The 19,984-nt window shown below is 42.2% G+C and overlaps 1 protein-coding gene across 2 annotated transcripts; it reads right to left on the reverse strand.

The window, feature by feature from the left end:
• Positions 1-943: 943 nt before the first annotated feature.
• Positions 944-19,229, reverse strand: smad2 (SMAD family member 2). Of its 2 annotated transcripts, XM_035185105.2 has the most exons (11): positions 19,069-19,229; positions 14,044-14,560; positions 9,479-9,568; positions 8,957-9,150; positions 8,659-8,793; positions 8,412-8,486; positions 8,203-8,256; positions 7,772-7,984; positions 7,434-7,571; positions 6,569-6,713; positions 944-5,245 (listed from the first exon to the last, which is right to left on the reverse strand). In XM_035185105.2, the coding sequence occupies exons 2-11, from the start codon at positions 14,298-14,300 to the stop codon at positions 5,122-5,124; spliced, it is 1,425 nt and encodes a 474-aa protein (XP_035040996.1). In that variant the 5' UTR covers positions 14,301-14,560; positions 19,069-19,229; the 3' UTR covers positions 944-5,121. The 2 variants fall into 2 exon arrangements, with proteins under 2 accessions (XP_035040996.1, XP_035040997.1); XM_035185106.2 differs by lacking the exon at positions 9,479-9,568.
• Between the last annotated feature and the right edge of the window lie 755 nt (positions 19,230-19,984).

Here is a 19,984-nt window from a genome sequence, read left to right on the forward strand (position 1 = left end):
AGACTCAAAGCAAATTAAGGAAACACATGCAAATAGAAACAACACGTGCAAATACAGAAACAAGCTGCAAGTACCAGCAACACCGGAAACGTTTCCAAGGGCCCCAACAAAGTGATGAACCTGTCTGTAGTTCGAGGCTTTGTGAAGTTCCATCGCCACTGACCAGGAGCTTACTTCACAAAGCATCGAACTACAGACAGGTTCATCACTTTTTTTGGTTCCCCTGGAAACATTTCATCACATTGATCAAGTTGTTTTCTTAATTTACAAGTTTTTGGTGTAATTTTCTGCTGCGTTCATGACAGATCTAAGTTTTTTAACACTGCTAACACTGTTGTTTATGTCGGTTAGAGGCTTTTGTCGACTTACCTCCATTTTGCAGTCGCCTTTCTTGCTGTATCGTCCTTGAACATTTTGAGTTAACTCCACACAAACTTTATGTAAAATGCTTGAACAAATTCTTCTTCACCAACAGTAGGCAAACCGTCCTAGTTGTGTTTGGAGCTACGAGCTAGCTTAGTCCAAAGTACCCGCGGAAAGTGGAGCCATGTTGGTTCCTCTCTACACCTGCTGAATGAAGCCCCGCCCCCTTTACCTGCCGACAGGGCACGTGCAGCGCGAGGAGGGTTTTGCGGTTATCGAGATAACTTCAGGTTTAACGCTTTAGTTTTCAATCCTGTGAAGCTGGCTCACTTCTTTCAGGGTTAAATCACCACGGTAAGATATGCTGAGTTTAAGATGACAGCTCACCTGAGTCTTCGATCTACAGGATCCTGACAGGGACAAAAATAGTTTTGACAATAAAGTGAGGAATAAGAAGCTGGTGAACACCTGATCTCTCATGGCCATTCCAGTAGAATCTGTGTTGTCTTTTCCCAAACTGCGAATGATTTGCGAAATACAGATTATTGCAGACGAGCAACTCAAACATGACAATTTCCAGTTGAATTAAAACAGCTTTATTAGTGTACACTGTAATAAGTTGAATGTATATGTAGAATAGTTGGAAAGTCTATGAAGATTCAATCATCAGTGTTTGAAGAAGACAGAAATCCTAACAGCGTGTTTTCTAATGGAATAATAATCTGTCGATAGCAAGAAAAAAAAAAAAAAGCATGTATGGTCAAATAAAAGTAAAACTATACAATAAACAACACTAGTGACATGTAGAAACTTCACTTTTCTCCAAAATAAACCACCTTCTTTTTTTAAAATCAGAAAATTCATCAGAAAGCGGCTTTATTGGGGATACACAATTGTCATCACAATAAGAATAAAGAAAAATAAAACATGTGATCTGTAAATGGGAATGTGGACCCTTCGAAATGTGTAGATGTCGTCTATAAGAAACCTAATTTTCCAAAACTGAAACTTCAGGAAGTGAGGAAAGGAGGATGGAGTTGGGGCAAACAATTCTAGGTGGCACTCGTTTAAAGAAAGAAAAGTAGATTTAAAAAAGGCTTTTGCTGGACCCTGGCTAAATGTTTACAACAGTTTGTCTAGTCGTCAGAAAATACACCAAGTATACTTCTAAATGGGGGAAATGCGTCCAAACAATTTTGATGCCACTGCATAGAACAACCGTGGGTTTGCAAAGACACAACACTACATTTTCCTCTTAGCATGTGGTGTTCTGACCTCGGGGGAGTTAAGTCAACTTTGTCGCCTAATAAATGACAAAACAACAAGAGCAGCGAAAAGACAGGACAGACGAGTGAAAAGAAAGACACACACACACACAGACCAACATCACTGCATTTGGCTGATTTTGTTTGGTTACAAGTGAGCATGGAATGGTTTTTACTGATTAATAAAAAAAAACTTGGGTCAAACCATTAAGAACTCGTCTTGGAGGATCGTCACTTGCTTGTGAGATTTGTTTTTTTAAGTGTCAATCTGTCACTTTGGTCAGAGGATGCCATTTCTCAAGTGTGTATCCAATGATAAAAATTGTCTGTTTTCTAAAGTTGCTGCAGGACGGACAACATGGATGACTAAACATCAGGATTTCTGGACTTCTCGTCTCGAAACTAAACCTTCATCTGGCGTTTCACAACATTTTTTTAACTGTACATTTTCTGCCGTATGTAGCGGGAGTGAGAAAATTAAGATAGAAACTGTGAATGTGTTCACATGCACCAGCATCGTTGTGTAAGAAATTAAGACCTACGTGAGGTTTGATTTTTTTCCAGTTTGTAGAAAGTCAGAGCAGATATCTGGAATGTGACAGTTTGATCCAAGATGGCGGTGCATGTATAGTCCCATTTACATGTCCTACTTAATTAACCCCGCCCCCCCACACACACACACACACACACACTATGGGTTCAGTGCAGGGCTGCACATGAGGAATACACCTACAGTAAAGAGGCCTCAACTGGGAAATAACATCATCAATACCTGTGTGCATATAAACACAATCCCTGTCAGTTAACAGTGTACAACCATACTGAGAATTGAACCGCTGCAGTGCTGGGATTGGCTGCAGCTTTGACACTGCGTACTGGAATGTCCTTAAGTAAAGTGGAGTTAATCAAATTCACCTCAAAGTCAGAGATTTTTTTTAATTAATACTAACTGCAGCGATACTGAAAATTAATACTGTCTTACCCGGCTAATGGATTAAACCCTAATACTTTCAAAAGGTCTGAATTTTCGCTATATATAAAACAGCTTCATTTTCAAATGACTATTGTTTACTGGAAATATGTGTTTGAGCAACTAACCAAAGTCGCAAATTACATCGGAAAGTTTGAACATCACCATGACGCAGATAACATACTTAAAAACTGGAGCTAGGCTTTCAACAGCAGTTCGTATTTTTGACACAGTGGATCTGCAGTGTACAGGACATACCATAAATACATGAATTCAGTCTTTGGGACAGCACTATTACAATTTGGGGTCACGACCCTCGAGCTGAAGAATTAGTAACAGTAAGGCAAGAAATTTCTTTTTTCAACAGCTTCAACAGCCAAAAGATTCCAAAGAACTATTCTCAGCGATACATGTTAGATCCTATGCTACATACTTCACATTCACTTCTTCACCGTCAAGCTGTGATCGTTTCAAACCAGAGGGCATATTCTAAAAAATATTTGAATTCTAATAAAAAGGAAGAAAGCTTTGAAGATTTTAAATATATTTATATATAAAAAAATACATGAAAATACAAAAATGTAGCTAAACGAATGTGTAAAGAAAATGATAACTGTGTCGTATAACTAGCTTGTCAAATACTTAAAGCTTAAATACTTTGAGTTGAAAAGATTTGGACTCTAAAAATACCGACATAGGTATTAGCTGGCTTTTACATCAGGGCAAGGGGATCTCATTAAAAATCAAATAGATGCTCCAGACAATTAGCCAATTCAGACAATATAAGGACTAAATATTTATAGCGAATATCCTAAATTTATGAAAACATTTCTTCAGATTTTCTTAATTTCAGGTGGGATTTGCAACATTCCTATCTGTACATTTCAAAGCATATCTTGCTGAACTTTACATAAAAGGCATCTTTATTATGGGTGCATGATTGGGGGCAGTGCAAGTACAGTATAGGGGCGTTTTTCTTTTAAAGTCCAACACTGCGGGACTCTTCCTATTAATAAAATGTCGATAATGAAAAGACAACCGTGCATCAGTCCAAGCAAATAATCAAGAGACTTGCACGTTTTATACATTTGTGAAACGTCACGAGATGACCGTTTCTCTTTTTAGTCTGTTCGACAGCAGGGGGCGACACTGAAGCTTAGACTCTTGGGTTTACATCGAGTCCTGGTCCTGCACGCGGCGGACATAGGACTCCCCTTCATATACAAGATGATAGAATAGTAAAAATGGCGAGAATGTAAGCGAGAGACAGCAAGAGCATGCAGGAGGGAAACAGAGATAGTGCATCTTGTTGGGCCTGACGAACTAGAGGAACTGTGTAAATCCTTCTGGATTTATTTTTTTTTACTAACTAAACGTTCAAAGATTTAAGCGGTTTGAAGTTCCACAGAGGTGACGCGTCGCATGTTCTTACTGAGGATTCCTCAGCTTACTCATTCCAGTTATCTGTGCTGGTTCGCTAGTGACCAAACTTTAAAAAAAGAAAAAACTCCTCATAGAAGAAACATCTGCTCCACTGCACACTCCTCAAATCGGACCAACCCACGTTCAGCACAGAGGAATTTTGAAGTAAAACAATGTGTTCAAATATCTACTCAAGTGATGTATGAACTTTAAAAGTGTGTTTCTGTCACAGTATGTGTGTGTGTGTGTGTGCGTGTGAACATGTAAAGACAGGGTATGTCATTAATTACATTTCGTTCTTCCAGTGGTCACCGCTCTAAGGGTTGAGGACCCTGTGGTTGGGGGGTCACGACGACGCAGGGCTGATTGGGCCAGAAAAGGGGTTGGACTTTAAAAATGAGCTGGAAGTTTGGTCATCAAAACCAAGAGATGCTGAGAAATTCATGTCCAGGCCTGAGGTCGATTTCTAATGCAGAAGAAGCCCGGAGTGGCAGTACTGTCAGTCAACCCTCGTGTAAACGGAAACGTATCGATGCTGAGTCAAAGCTTGTGCTGTGGTTGGTAGGGAAGAGGCGAGGTGGACTTGTGGTTGGACAGACTGTCCTGTTTACACGTTCAATCCCAGGAACAACCACGGTCGGGTCGATGACGAGGACACGAAAGCCCGGTCCTGCTGTGTGTGTGTTTTCTGGGTTGCAGCCTCGTTCAAATACCAAAAACACAAATGCAGTCTGGTCCGTTACGACCTCGCTCTTCATTTAGCATTTTTGATATTGCAGCGTGATTTCAATTATCATGATTAGGTCCGTGATTACTGGAATGTCAGCCTGATGTTGATCCAACAGAGCCAAAAGGTAATCAGGTCCAGTGTGACATCACTGTTAACATTCCCCTCCTGTCCATTAGTCGTGTCATTCTCTCATCCAGGTCCGTTGTGTAATCGTTTTTTTTCCGTTTGTGTTGTTGTTGTTGTTGTTGTTGTTGTTGTCAAAATGCTGTCAGTTCATAGTTTAAGACCGCGTGGTTGTCTTCTTCAGAACGTACTGTTCAATCATCGTGAAATGTCAGTCTGAGTTTGCGTCCACAGCAGCGGGAGCCTGTTTATGACATGCTGGAGCAGCGCACTGAGGGGGAGCCCATCTGGGTCAGCACCTTATCCAACCACTGGAGGGGGCCATTGAGATGCAGCTCAATCCAACAGGGGGTGCTGGTTACTGTCTGACGCCTGCAGGGATAAAACAACAGAATAAGGGCACAGTCATACTTGGTGGTGGGGCCTGTGGTGTGCGATGGGCCCTTATTGATTACAGATAATATCAGGATATCCCTGGTTTCAGATTGGTATCAATTACTTAATAGAAACAATTACAGCCTGATACAAGAGGAAGCAGTTTGTCAAATGTGAGCTGTAATCAAGCTCTTTGTTTTAAGTGATTAACAACAAATAAAATACATGTGGGAGCTTGCATTGTCCAGGTCTGACCAGATGAATAAACACAGCTCACTGCTCCTGCCAGGCTTCACCTGAACAAAAGGAAGGCAACCACTGTTAACCTACACAGCAGTTTAACCCAGACCAGTGAGGACAAGCCTGGACAACCCCCCCTACAAACACTGCTGTCTGGCTCCTGGGAGGGTACAACACAACCCTGAGCCAGGAGCAGAACAGATGTTTGCTGGTTGGGCGGTCGCAGAGACAAAAAGGTGCAGACAAATGCCCTGAAACGGACATTCTGCAACAAAAGGAGGATCATAATAGAGATTATTTAAATTTGGTATCTGTACAAATCGTGTAATCTATAGCTGAACACGGTGGGATGCTGCCAAGGCCAAGGATTCAGTTAAAATCGAATCTTAAGTCACATTTTATCAACAGTTACAGTTTTGTGAGTGAGCATTTTTCTCAAAGATGTGGACACTATATTTGCAGCTCTACCAAAGTTCAGTTCGTTAAGCTGAAGGCATGTGAAATCAGCCTGTGAGTTAGTGTTCAGGGCGGATGAAACAGTTGCTTTATGCACCGAGCAGCATTTACGAGATCCTCCGAGCTACGCTGGGATCCAACCACAGGGACCCAAGACCAAAGACCATTTTAAGGGTTTGCCTTTTGCTGCAATTTAGAGCCCCAACCTTCCCCATGTAGCCTTTAAAACACCATGGGGTTTTTATTCCAAAAGCATGATGCAGTAAATAACATATTAAGTACGATTTTACTCATGTGACCACAGTTACAACTTAAACCTAAAAACAAAGACAAACGCTACGAGCAATCGCCATAATCAATGGTTTTGTTCACGAGGAATTGGATTTGAGAAAACGAAGAGACGTCCGCTTCATATCAGTTTTGCAACAAACAAAACTAGACACAACCATCAGTAGCCTCTGCACAGACAGCATGGAGTCATTTTGTCACCTAGCTTCTTTCACAACCCTGTTTCACTAGGATGCACCTCGTGAATTTCTCTAACACCTTCTGGTCTGGACTGATACAACCCTCCATTCATCACGTGTGATCGCAACAAATACTGTGTCATAGAGTGTAACACACCTGTACTCTGCTCCCCAGCCCTTGACGAAGCTCATTCGGATCGTGCACATCCTGGTTAGCTGGTAGACCGCCTCGAATCCCTGATTGACTGACTGGGCCAGCAGTGCAGCAAACTCTTGGTTGTTAAAAATCTTCAGGTTACAGCCTTAAAAAAAAAGAAGAAAGAAGTGACCATTAACCACCAAATTCTAAATCAGTTCATCGATGACTGCAAGTGAACAAATGTGTGATGTTCTTCAGGCCAAACATGTGTTGTCGGAGATCACAGTGACCTTGAAATTTGACAGTTTCCCCATTAATTACGGAGAGTGTGGCTGCCTGCTGTGTTTTGTGCTGTTGCTTCATGGTGAAGTCTCTCTAACACACAGATAACGGATCAGTCTCACAGTCCGACTGGCCTTGGGGAGTATCGGGAGAGATCCCACCAAATAAGTTGGTTGGTGGCCAAACAGAAAGTCCGGCCCTGGCGTGTCTACGAGATCCTCAGTAGTGATTCTGTTCACACTGCTCATTTGGCCAGAAATGAAATATTAAAAGTTACGGGTACAGATGAGTCAGTGTGTGGGTGAGTGTCTGAGAAAGTTTCACACTGTGGAGGACATTCGTGATCTCCACAGTGAAGACCTCAGTGAGGACTGTTTCATTATAGAGCCATTAAATACCAAGGGTTCTGGAATTTTGTTTTGTGGCACTGGTGCTTGTTCCTCACATCCCAAGATGTCAGACAAAGGTTTCAAAAGGAACTACATCCCCTTTATGACAATAAATATCAACACAACAAATACATCTCATTACGAAACCATGCAGGAGACTTTTTGTCAGATTCAAAGAATTCACGTGGCTCAAGAGAAAAAGTAAGAAATACCTGGTGGTATCTTGCAGACTGTGGCAGGATGCCAGCCATACCGCTGGTTACAATTGGGACTCTGGACAAAAATGGCACTGTCGCTGAGGCACTCGGCGAACACCTCCCCTCCGATGTAATACAACCTCACACCGCGACCTTTGGGGTGCGAGACAGGAATAATTGTGAAGATGAAGGGAACAAAAGAAAAGCATGAAGACATAAGAAAACACTGAACATCCTTTGACCCTTTTGTACTCATAATAATTAATAAACAGCAACTTTACATGTGTCTAGCAGAGTGTGTGTGTGTGTGTGTGTGTGTGTGTGTGTGTGTGTGTGTGTGTGTGGGCTTGTACCTATATGTCTCCTTGTCATTTCAACAGTTGCGTTCCTGTTAACGTTGCTGAGGAGCCCTAGACAGAAGCGTTCAGAGTTGGAGGGGTCGGTGAAGCCGTCGACTGTCAGAGATGGCTGTGAGGCGTGGAACGTCTCTCCAACCCGCTGGTTTAGTTCATAGTAGGCTATAGAGCACCAGAACGCTGGTTCACTGTAGGTGACTGGCTGAAGGTCTGAAAAAAAATAAAAATAAATGAACAATTGTACATGTGCTTCTTTTGAAATCCTTGTCTCATTTAATTTTATTCAATGTCCCAAATGTAGTAATTATTCCAGGCCTTAATTTCTGGGCAGAGTTTTAAGATTTGACATTTACTGTTGGGTCCCACTATACATCCAGCACTGACTTACAATAATGTGAACATGCAGTACACACAGGAAGCAGTCTTACCCAGGCCATGACTGACAGGTGACAGGGTGCTTGGTGACATTTCTGCTGGTGAGCCTGGGAGAGTAAAAAAAGACACAAATCACATTATTGTAATCTGTATGACGTTTGATATAGATTGTGTAAACTGTGTGTATCGCACTCAAACGAATCCACAAGTGTGGCATTGACTGCGAGATTAAATCTATATTTTTCCAACCACATTAGTTTACCTGATTCCATACTCTGATTCATCTGCTGGTCGCTGGTCTCTCCATCTTCACTGATGTAGCCGGGGGGAGGAGTCTCTATATACACAAACATTTTACACGTTATCAGAGGGAACTGAGGAATAACAACCACCAGGCAACATTTTAATTAACCTTAATTCAAAAATGAATCTTGCTGGCTTGTATGGAAGATTGTGTCATGAGTGAAATGAAACCATTCAGGGTTTTACTTCCAGTCCTGCATACAGACCTGGTATATAGTTATTCGGAGGGTCTATGCCAGCAGGGAAGTTGGTATTCTCAGGAATGGAGTTTGTAAAATCATCGAGAGGTGGAAGCTCTGTCAGAATCTCTGTATGTCGTGGAACCAACACTGGAGGCAGCACTAAAGAGAAAAAGGCTGATGTTAACAAAAGGCAGCAAAACCTGACTGAAACTAAAATCTCAACGATTCCGGTTGCTATGACAAACATCACTTGATGTAGGGCACTTTGTACTCGTGTAAACCATTTCACAAACACACACACAAAATTCTTAAGGGTCATTACCTGGCGTCTCCACTCTCTGGTAATGGTAGGGATTGACGCACACTTCATCCTTCTTGAGGTTGAAGGCGTACTGGCAGGTATCGATGGCCCTCAGCTCATGGTGGCTGTGAAGGTCAGGCCATCTCCAGAGGCGGCAGTAGATGACGTGCGGCAGGCCTTTGCGATGGGACACCTGAAGACGCCCGTCCAGAGACCTGAGAAAGTGGTTTGTTAGTGGAATGTAGGTGAAGCATCCAAATAAATGCAAACAGGAGTGAACTAGTCCTGTACTGAAAGAGAAAACATTTCAATTACAACCTCCCTGAAAGTGATGTTTATTCACTTAATCTGATATCATAGGCTGTGACTATGACAAATGTTCTTAATGTAATAAATCTTCCTTAGAACTACCTTGTTTTCTTATTCATTTATAATTTTCTTATTATTGTAACCCATAATACAGTTTTATTGTGTAACCTTTGCAGCAATGAAGAGACGTACAACAATTGTTGACTGAATTTGTGTGCATGGGAGTGTATTCACCTGCTGTGGTCAGGGTATCCATACATGCCTGCAGAGTCCCACTGCTCTATCGTGTGGCCTGAGCCTAGACCCCATAGATCTGAGCAATTGCTACGGACAGACACACACGCATACGCACACAAACATGCATACACACACGTACAGACACGGGACAAGTGCAAAAAGGATAAAAAATAAAAACAAAAGATGATAAACATGAGATGTTTCATTCCAAATTAGTAAGATGAAATCACAGATATTCACAGTTGGTCTCTTATTGACATAAAGGAACCATCTTTATTCAGTAAGAGACGACATGTGGATGGTTGGTGATTAAAAGACAAATTCAAAATCTGACAGTGATGTGGTGCAGTCAGGTGATGCAGAGGGACAGATGAATTAAATTTACAATATCCCGTTTACACTTTTAGCCAAAACAGTGATACCAGGGGGAGATAATTTTCCATTTCTGTTTTCCTGCTCTCATGCTGCATAAGACAGAAAATAATAAATGTCTGATCATTTTACTTCTGGGGGCTTTAAGTGTTAAGCAAGCCCCTGCAAAGCCTGACTGCACATATTATGTGAATTACACACATACATATGATTCATATTTCTGCACATCATTTCTACACCATGAGGACAAGTGTGATGATTCACACATTATATATGCATCTGAACAACAATGGTATGTGAATGAGGAAATAAAGAATTTCAGTAGACGTGACAACAAAAAACAAATGTGTGTGTACAAACGCAAAGTACGCGTGTGACTTAGGAAAGCACACGACACAACTGTTGCTAAGATGTTTATTAAAGCTCTTGTGTTTCATCTCAGAGGAGAGAGGAGAGGACGAGGAAGAGGAAGAAAGAGAGGGAGAGAAGGAGATTCTGTTGTATTATCAGAGCGACCCGACAGCCAGACCTGCCTCTACAAGTCCTGCTATCTGACCACTTATCAGCCTACTCAAAGAATTCTACACTTACAAGCTCTGAGTATACTATCTCCAGATGCAAGCCAATGTTGAGCCTTCTTCCTGTCTTACTTAACAGGTCACCAGTTCAATCACAACAGTGTCTGCTCTCTTTCCCAGCAAGACTCTTGATGCTCATCTACTGACCTGCACGTCACTCGGGATGACAATCTAAAAATGCCGGAATTGTAAAATTTAATTTGTTTTAGTTATCAGCTTAACTGGATATTTGCAAAACATCATGAGGATATTTTCACTCCAGAGCCAATGTATACAGTTTTTTGCAAAACCGCTATCTTCCTCTGAGGTCATGTGGGTTCCCATGCCTGCTATCTCTAGACACAGATGAGCCCCTCTTTCACGTTTCCTACCTCCACTCAAACGGAAATCTATAAAGCCCTGCTATCTCTTCAGAATCCTCCCAACACCATTCTGACATCCTCCACCAGCCGGCAGAAACGAGAACTGGGAGAGCAGAGCGATTTATCTCAGATTTCTATCAACCTTACTTACTACCTTACTTACTGCGTTCAAAGCCGGGAAGTGAGCTGTGCATAAAACCGCTTGTAACCAATATCTGCTCAGTACTTGCAAATAGTACATCCAGACCTAGTACAGAGGACAGCAGCGGTATTCAAGCAAATGTCTAACAAGAACCACCATCACCTTATCAGTGCCACTTCAGAGGCTATCTACTCCACATTCCTCAGAGCGAAGAAACAGAGAGGCCTCTTTCGTCTCCGATGGGGCTAATTCTGCATTTAGAACTTGGTTCATTACCTCAACGAATTTGAGTAGTTTCAGTTAAAGTTTTCAGCAGCTGTAGCATCGTCTTAAAAAGGAACATCTACCAAGACTTAACCTTCATTATTCACTAATTACAGCATTTTTCTAGCACTGCCTCATTCTTTATTTACAGAACTGACAGACAAAAGTTCTATGAATTAAATATCAAGACGTATCATGTAGCATGTTGATGCAAGGTGCAAATCTACACCATTGACTGTATATAAAGATGGACGACACGACTGCTCCACAAAAGCGAAGCCAAATCATTGTCTATATTTATATCTACCCAGCGTGCATTAAGACAGCAATTTGATTCGATTGTCCCGTCCTCTGTCAGTAATACGTACAGAGTGTACTGCTGAGAAAGTAGCCCCCTCACAGGAATGTCATCATCGGATATTCCCTAAGTCACAGAAGATGGACTCCTCCATGATTAATGAAAAGTAAATACATGCATCATCCCCTCTTTTACTAAACCTGCATCTGCCATCATTAACTTTCCCGTCACCCCTTCAGCTTCTCACCACATCGCAAACGCTATCAGACTTTTGTCAAACCAGATGAACACATTTACTCAGATTTCATTACAATGACAGGTTTGAATGAGATCTTTCTATGTGTTTCCTATCTGTGAAACCTGAAAAAAAACAGAGATTTTTCTGTATTGGAACTAATTCTATAATTGGTCTTTTATGGTTTAAGATGACAAAGAGAGATGGAGAGAGAGAAAGAAATGAGAGAAAGGGCGGATTGTATAGAAATATTTGACAGGGGAAGCTCATAAAATCTTCACAGAGCAGCCTAGTTATCTCCCCTTTCTTCTGATCCTCGGCCGATTGATTGACGTTAATCTCTGGCTTTCCATGGGGTCCCCTTAACATTGCCACTATTGTCATGGAACAGTTTCGTCTGTTCTGGTGACTTGGCTCATGTAACTTATCATGCAACACTAGGAGAAGTCTGTGCTGACAGACACGTGAGCCATTCAGGCAAAGTATCCACAGCATTAGCCGGTTTGGGTAAAGAAAGGCTCTACCAGAAAAAGCTAAACGAAAATAAATTACCCAAAGTGTATTTTCCTCTGTGAAGTGAGTTTCTCTATTGAAAAAGTAAAGATCTAAACCAATTTGAGGACAAGATGTTCCGTTTCGTGCGCTGTATCTTTGTTGCCCCTTGAAAACCTTTGCGAGGATTGAGATGATAAAAAGACAACCTTGCCAACAGCTTCTGGTCCCACATCAGCACAGCTATACTGTGTTGTTAATTAAGTGTTCATTCTTTGTTTCATTATTTCTTCCTTGTATTGCTTTGTAGGTCTCAAGACATCTACAAATTCAACCTCCAATAGTCTGTGTGGTGGAGGGGGATGGTTTGTGCCTCACAGCAAGAACACTGCAATGTCATGCTCAACTGTTCTTGACCATCAGCCGTTCAGACAGCCTTGTTTCTTTGTCTCCTTTCATAAATATGTTGTTTACTAGATACTAAGACTAATTAAGCAGGCTTTCCAGTTCTTTGTAGATTTTACTTGCAAGTAGCGTCGCTCCAAATGCATTTCAGAGCTGGTTCGTGCACCAAGCGTTTCATTAAAAAAAGGAGTGGCAGATGCCGAGTACCAATCCAAACACTTAGTCACTCGTGCTGCTGTCAGGACTTACACATTTGTGTGAAGCTAATGTGTGTCATCAATAAGACCCACCAGCACTTGTCAAATTACATTCTGCATTTCCCTTAAAACAGTTGATGCTCATTACGCCAAACAACATTTCTGAAAAAGTCTTTGTATTTAAGGAAGCTTAAAAATCATAAGTGCATCACTACACATCAATCTATTTATGTTATGAGCTCTCAACTCATTTGTTCCTTTTGATTCAATTCATCTGATCTTGATCTAATTGTCTCTTTCTAATAAGTAATGTGAACCTAATCACAGCAACGGGATGAGAGGCAACACCCGAACTAAGATGCTGTGGGGGCAAAAGACAACAACATAGAGGTAACCGGAGCCTGTCACACCTCCAGTGACTTATCAGATAAGATCAAACAATCAACTCAGCTGCACACGGCGTAAATGCATACATATCCTGCCTATAGTTTACTTGGCATCGCATGTTGGACATCTGTTTCCCCCAATCAAGTTTCACTTCTGCTGCCTTGGTAACATACAGCACAGGCGATGGGGAAGTGGACCCGCTGTTGCCCAACTGAATCTTTGCTTTTTTGCGAGCTTGTGGCTGCCTGACAGCCTCCTGCTCACTTTCATGTGTGTTGACACACCTCAGCTAGCTGATCTGTATTGATGGCGTTGTGGTACCAGTGCAAACAAAGACAGCGGATGTGTGAATGTGAGCACAGCTTGGAGTGTGCTGAAACAGCGAGTCGTGTACAGAATCGTTTTGGAAAATAAATCAATTAATCATTTTAAGACATTTGTCAAACAAAACTGTTGCAAGTTTGGTGCCTTCAGTTTCTCAAAATGTAAGCGTTTGATGCTTTTGTCTGTTTTAACTCACTGTAAAGTCAGGGTTTGGATAAAATAAGCATTTTGGAAAACATCATCTTGGGCTCAAAGACATGATTTTTTCTGCATGTTCAGAAATGTGGAAGACTGAACAATGTCTGAAAAACAATTAGAGGCAGATTCATCTAAACTGTTTATAAAAAACTTGGTTTTGGCGAGTTTATACGAGTGTGTGTATGTGTGCATACCTAAATATGTTGGCTCGTTGACAGTGACCGTTGTTGTTTGTGTCTACTCAAAGAATTACAGATCAGAGCCAGAGAAACAGAATAGAGAGTTGCATGCATGTGTCCTCATCTCACCTGGGTATAGTGACACACTTTGTGTTGCTGTTCTGCGTGCTGATGGCCTTCTCCAGCTCATCCAGCTGCCCTGTCTTCTTCAGCTTCTTCACCAGGCTCTTCACGGCTTTCTCGCACCATTTCTCCTCCTGACCTCCTCCATTCTGCTCCCCGACTCCACCTATTCCTCCTCCTGCTCCCCCGCTACTTGCTGGAGTCTTCTTCCATCCCAGGAGACGTTTCACTACCGGGGGAGTGAAGGGAAGGATGGAGGACATGGTGGCTGATGTATGTGTGTGCGTTATGTGTAGACCAAAGTGCGTTTTGATGTGTAACTTAATCAGAAAAGAGGAGAAAGGGGGTCAGGGGAAGAAGGGTGAAACAGGTGCTGGGTTGTTGACTGAATTCAAGCTGGAGAAAGAAGGCTACATATACAGAATTGTGAATAAAGTCTAATCAGATGTGAGGGGAGTCTTTGGAAATGTCAGATGGAAAATCGCAAATCATTGGGAGCAGGGGGTAGCAGGTCGAAAGAAACCTAAAAAACAGGAAAGACAGAAAGCACAAAACAGCACTAGTCAGGACAAATACGATGATGCAAGATCTGATAGAGGAAAACAAGTATAACATTAATTTCTGTAATGATGAGACCAATTGTGCCCACACGTCCAGATTCATGCCCAGAGCCATGACTATGACTATCCATCACAGCCCCCTGCTGCTCACTCTCCCACCATGTGCCGAACTGTATGTCGGCCGGGCTGGCCGTCATGGCACTGCACACCCTGTGCACACTCGTGAAGAACTAACTGATCGTGTTTTATCTTCGGCGTTCGTTGGACAACCTCTGATGAATACACCCTACCGCTGGTACCCACTTGAAGCTGTGCACCTGTGCTTCTCTGTCTGTTATCTTAACCACACTTAACACATGCATCAGTCATGCATCTTCCTGTTGCTGTTGTAGCATCGTTACAATTACAACCCAGTGTTGAATTGAAGTTTTTATTTCCTGTGTGTTTTAGAAATTTTTTGTGGCAGTTAACAGGAGTACATTTACTTTTTATATATACACTGGACTCTTGGGTCACAGCAGGTCAGAGGGCAGTTAAAGAACTTTGACATAACTAATAATAGTCAGACTTAAAGGCTGTTAAACAAACCTGTCTAGTGCTTGACCATCTTAAATTAGACTACTTTTCAAAGACTGTGGTGAATTAGGACACACGGCTGACCGTGTCATGGAAGCACCGTCAGTCACTGAGTGAGTGAAGGACGTGTACATTACCACCCAAACAGTTCTGGAGGCTCTTTTTTAAGGCTTAAAATAAGAAATGCCACTTTTTTGGAAAAATGCCTCAGCTGCATTAGACTCTTTTTACTCCAAATAGAAGAAGGTCTGGTTGAGTGTGTGTCAAAATATTTCTTACCTCAATTTTACAAAACGTTATGAAAGACATCTTAGAAATGTATAATCATGGTCAAGGTCAAGGTTAATTTTTTACAGCAAATAGAAGTATTTAGGTCCAAGGTGACAAATCTATGTCAATATTTTTAAACCTAAACTAATCCTATAGTAAACCTATCCTATTATTGAAACCCCTGTTTGCCCTCGCAAAGAAAAGCTGAGCAGTGTCAAACAGAGTTAAACCCTGGTCGGGAGCTTAAAGCCTTACCAAATGAAACGTGCTGCTCTATTCACACCAACTGAACTGTCCCTCAGACCATCAACAACCGTGTTAAATATAAAATGTGAGTGAAATGTGGAATTTAGTGGCACATGTAACCTGACCCTGTAATATATTATAGTTTCACTTTATAGCCATGATCCATTTCCGGCCTAATGTGGAAACACACATGCCGCGACAGCGCAAAGTCAGAAATGACCTACACATAAATTTGAAAACAAATCTTTCCTCCCAGGATCCAGTCCTCTACAAACGGAAACAGTTTGTGTCTGTCTGTGTGTGTTTGTGTATGTGTGTAGATTAGTGCAGCTGATTATTGATCACCCAGACTTTAAATAAATAAAGACAGAACCCCTCCGTAATGCAGATTTTTCGACTCAGCTGACAGGGAGGAAGGGATAACTATCCTCAGCATGTTACCCTGAAAGTCCAAGCTCCTTCTAAGAATTAATTTCGCAGGCTTAACCCATGAACTGCTTACTGCTAGTGCAAGTGTCTGACTGGCTTTTAGAGGTAGGCAGACACTACACATTACACTACAGTATTAGTCCCTGCAGTAGCTTGATATAATTCTCTAAAAATTAAAGCATGCCACCCTCAAAGTGATACTAGCACAAGAGATTGGGATCCTTGTTCTTTTTTTTGATGGGAGGTTGATGCATGAAGGAGATCTCTGAACATATTCTCTAAAACTGCAAAAGCTGATGGCACAAGGATCCTTTCAACGTGAGCAGAAAATCTCAATGTCTTTGTCTCTGCAATGGTTTGATATTGTCTAAAAAGCCAAGCACGCTGTGATGCGAGCAGAAGAGACAAAAGGCTGGGTCCGGGTTTGTCCTTCATTGGATATGTGGAAACAAACAAACAAGCTATCGGTAGGTAAACTGGCACAAAAGTCTTGTTGTAAAGTGGGAGCCTTTCACAGTGAACAGAGAGTTTCAGTGTTTCGGTCCCTTAGGGTCTTAGTTCCTGCAGTAGATTGGTAATGTATAAAAATCCAAGCATTCAATCCTTTATATGAATGACATTGGCTGGGGAAAAAACTACAATACTGCACGTTGAAGAATACCTTAGAGGAGATGTCTGAATATAGGATCTAAAACTGCAAAAGCTGGTGGCACAACAACCATGTTGCACAATGGGAGCCTTTAAAAGTGAAGAGAAAGTCTCAGCGTCTTAAGCTGCTTTCAGATATGCACTGGACTCCACAGTTCTCTGTATTTTCTCCGGAGGAGGTGTGAAGGCAATGTCCGAGTTAGACGCTCCGCAGTTTCTACGGACCTGCGAACACAGCAGGGAATCCCACGCTGGATTCACTGCAAGCGTGTGTGTGGGGGTAACACATGAAAAACTGAATATATATCTCTATCTCTATCTCCCGGTGTAAAAGCAGTGACACACACATAGATGTCAAAAGAGTTTGTGTAAGCCGAAGATGGTGTTGAGTGCTGTAAACGAGTCCATGATGTTTTGCGCGTGAGTGAAAGGCACCGGATTTTACCAGAGGTCATGTCTGAAAAAGTAGCTTGATATTCTCTAAAGCCTAAGCATGCTATCCTGAATGTTATGCCAGCATAAGAGACATAAGCTGGAAGAAGACCAATGATTTTTCTGCTTTCATTGCTAAAGGTCAATGCATAAAGGAGATGAATACGAACTAAAACTGAAACAGCTGATGGCACAAAAATCGAGTTGTAGAATCGCTTCAAGGTGACAGAAAGTCTCAAATTCTTAGTCCCTGTAGTAGCTTGATATGGTCTAAAAATCTGAGCATGCTATCCTCAATGTGATAACAGACACGGGTTGGGGAAAAAGTACAATATTGCATGTTAATCAATAACTAAAATAAGATGTCTGTTGAGATGTATGTTTGTTATTAAAACTGCAAAAAGTGGTGGCACATAAATTGTGAAGTGCACTGGGAAGCTTGAACAGAAAGTCTCATTGTCACTCTGCAGTAGCTTGATATCCTATAGCCCAAAAAACCAAAGCATGCTACCCGTCATAGGCTGTGATGCAAGCTTGAGACAAGCGGGGGAGAAAAGGCATAATATTGCCTGTTGATACCTAAAAACTGAAAAAGCTGGTGGCACGTGATATTGCCTAAAATTCCAAGCACGTGTTTCACAGTCATGCCAGCATTAGAGACATAGGCTTGGGGAAAAGGACAATATTGCAGGTGGATAAATATCTTAAAGATGTCTGATCATAGTATTGAATACTGCAAAAGCTGGTGGCATGAAAAACCAGTGTTATTCAGTGGGAGCCTTTCAAACTGAGGAGAAAGTCCCTGCAGAAGTTTGATATTGTCTAAAATCTCAAGCACGTTGTTCACCATCAAGCCAACATAAGAGACGTATGCTTGGGGGAAAAAAGCAGAATATTGCAGGTTAATCAACATCTTAAAGAAGATGTGTGATCATAGCATCGAATACTGCAAAACCTGGGGGGGCACAAAAAACATGTTATTCAGTGGGAGCAAAGAAAGTCCCTGCAAAATCCAAGCTGTCATCCCAGTACAATAAGATTGGTGGTGGGGGACAATAATGCAGGTTGATCAATAACCTAACAAAGATGATGAGACACTAAGTATCTACAACTGCAGAAAAGCTGGCGGCGCAGAACTCGTGTCGCACAGCGAGGAGCCTCTCAAAGTGAGGAGAAAGTGTCGGGGGGGGGGGAGAACAAAACGTGCTGATGATATACGAGCACAGTTCACATCAGTCTCCTCCAACACAACCCTCACAGCGGCTAATCGCGGCGGCCTTTGTGCGACAAAACAACGCAACGTTATTGTGTCTGTCGCGTCGTTGTCGTCCCTGTGAGAAACTGGCTTGTTTGGGTTTTGCTCTCCTCCCGAAATCAAACACACACACACACAACAAGCGCACGGGCTTTTTGTGTGTGTGTGTGTGTGTGTGTGTGTGTGTGTGTGTGTGTGTGTGTGTGTGTGTGTGTGTGTGTGTGTGTGTGTGTGTGTGTGTTGGAAGAATAGGCTAACGGCTAGCGGGGGCGACTGCGGAGCGAGCAGCCGGGAGAATGTGGACTTTGACAAGGCACCACAAAGGCGACTCAGCCTCCCCCGCTAGGTGTCATTTAACCGGGATAAAGATGTCCATGTTTCTTTTGTCTTGGTAATGACTTGGTGGTGGTGGAGGTGGAGGTGGTGGTGGTGCCTCCTTGTTTCCTCCTCCTCCTCCCTCCTCCTCCTCCTCCTGCTGCTCCTGCTCCTAGCCTTCCTCCTCCAAAAAAAAATAAAAAAAATCCGCTAGCAAGCCGCTGCTACTTTGTGTGACAGACAAACAAACGGCTCCGCTGCGCTTTTAAAACCCCGCCAGCTCGTTGGAAACCCACTTACCCGAGCAGGAGAGGCGAACCCGCGGTGCAGAGGCTCCGGTGTGCGTGGGGGAAACCCGCAGGTTCATCGTTAAACGCGTCCGCGGAGACTTTAAAGTGTATTTTCCACATCCGAGGCGCCGGGGAGACGATGGCCCCTCATTCAAAGCTCAACCGAACGTGGAAGAGCGAAAGCATATCACCCGTGCTTTTTTTCCCCCCAACTGCCCCGCCCTCCGCGCGCTCCCATTGGCTGCCGCCGCGGCATCAGCGCGATAACCTGTTAGCAGGCGGCTCGCCCGTTGGCTGGAGGGCGGTGTCCGTCGCGTACGTCATCACGCAGGGGAGGGCACGTCGGTGATGTTTATCAGCGGGTACCTTGATTGTCCTCTCATTGTATAATACAGTAACACACAATAAACTGGGATTATTTAGCCTTATATGTGAATATTATAATATAAAACATGTACTTATAAGAGTACACGTACATTTCCTTTAATGATAAAAGTATATTACATTAAATATTGTCACCAAACAGGATAAATACAACAATAATACTGTTGTTTTAAAGCATTATTTACTCGTTTGTTTAAAAATACATATAAATAGGCTATAGGTACTTTTTTTAAAACTCATTTAAAAACTCATTTTTATAATATGGTTTTCACCTGGATTTCTTATGTCTTTGTGTATGTAATTGTTCTGTTTCTACGGTTGTGAAGCACTTTGTAAACTTGTTTTGGAAAAGTGCTATGTAAATAAAGTTTATTATTATTATTATAATTATAGTCCTGTTGGCCACGTCATGCAAATATTCAGCCCTTGCACATGCAGTACCTGCATGCAAAGCAATCTCTCTCTCTCTCTGTGTGTGTGTGTGTGTGTGTGTGTGTGTGTGTGTGTGTGTGTGTGTGTGTGTGTGTGTGTGTGTGGTGTGT

This window comes from Hippoglossus stenolepis, chromosome 18 (assembly GCF_022539355.2).
Source record: "Hippoglossus stenolepis isolate QCI-W04-F060 chromosome 18, HSTE1.2, whole genome shotgun sequence".
NCBI classification, from domain to species: Eukaryota; Metazoa; Chordata; class Actinopteri; order Pleuronectiformes; family Pleuronectidae; genus Hippoglossus; species Hippoglossus stenolepis.

Coding starts and splice junctions, on each gene's coding strand:
- smad2 (XM_035185105.2), bottom strand. CDS start 14,300: ATGTCCTCCATCCTTCCCTTCACTCCCCCGGTAGTGAAACGTCTCCTG. Junction 9,569..14,043: donor AAGTGTGTCACTATACCCAG/GTGAGATGAGGA, acceptor GTCTGTCCGTAG/CAATTGCTCAGATCTATGGG. Junction 8,487..8,658: donor TCCGAATAACTATATACCAG/GTCTGTATGCAG, acceptor TTGTGTATATAG/AGACTCCTCCCCCCGGCTAC.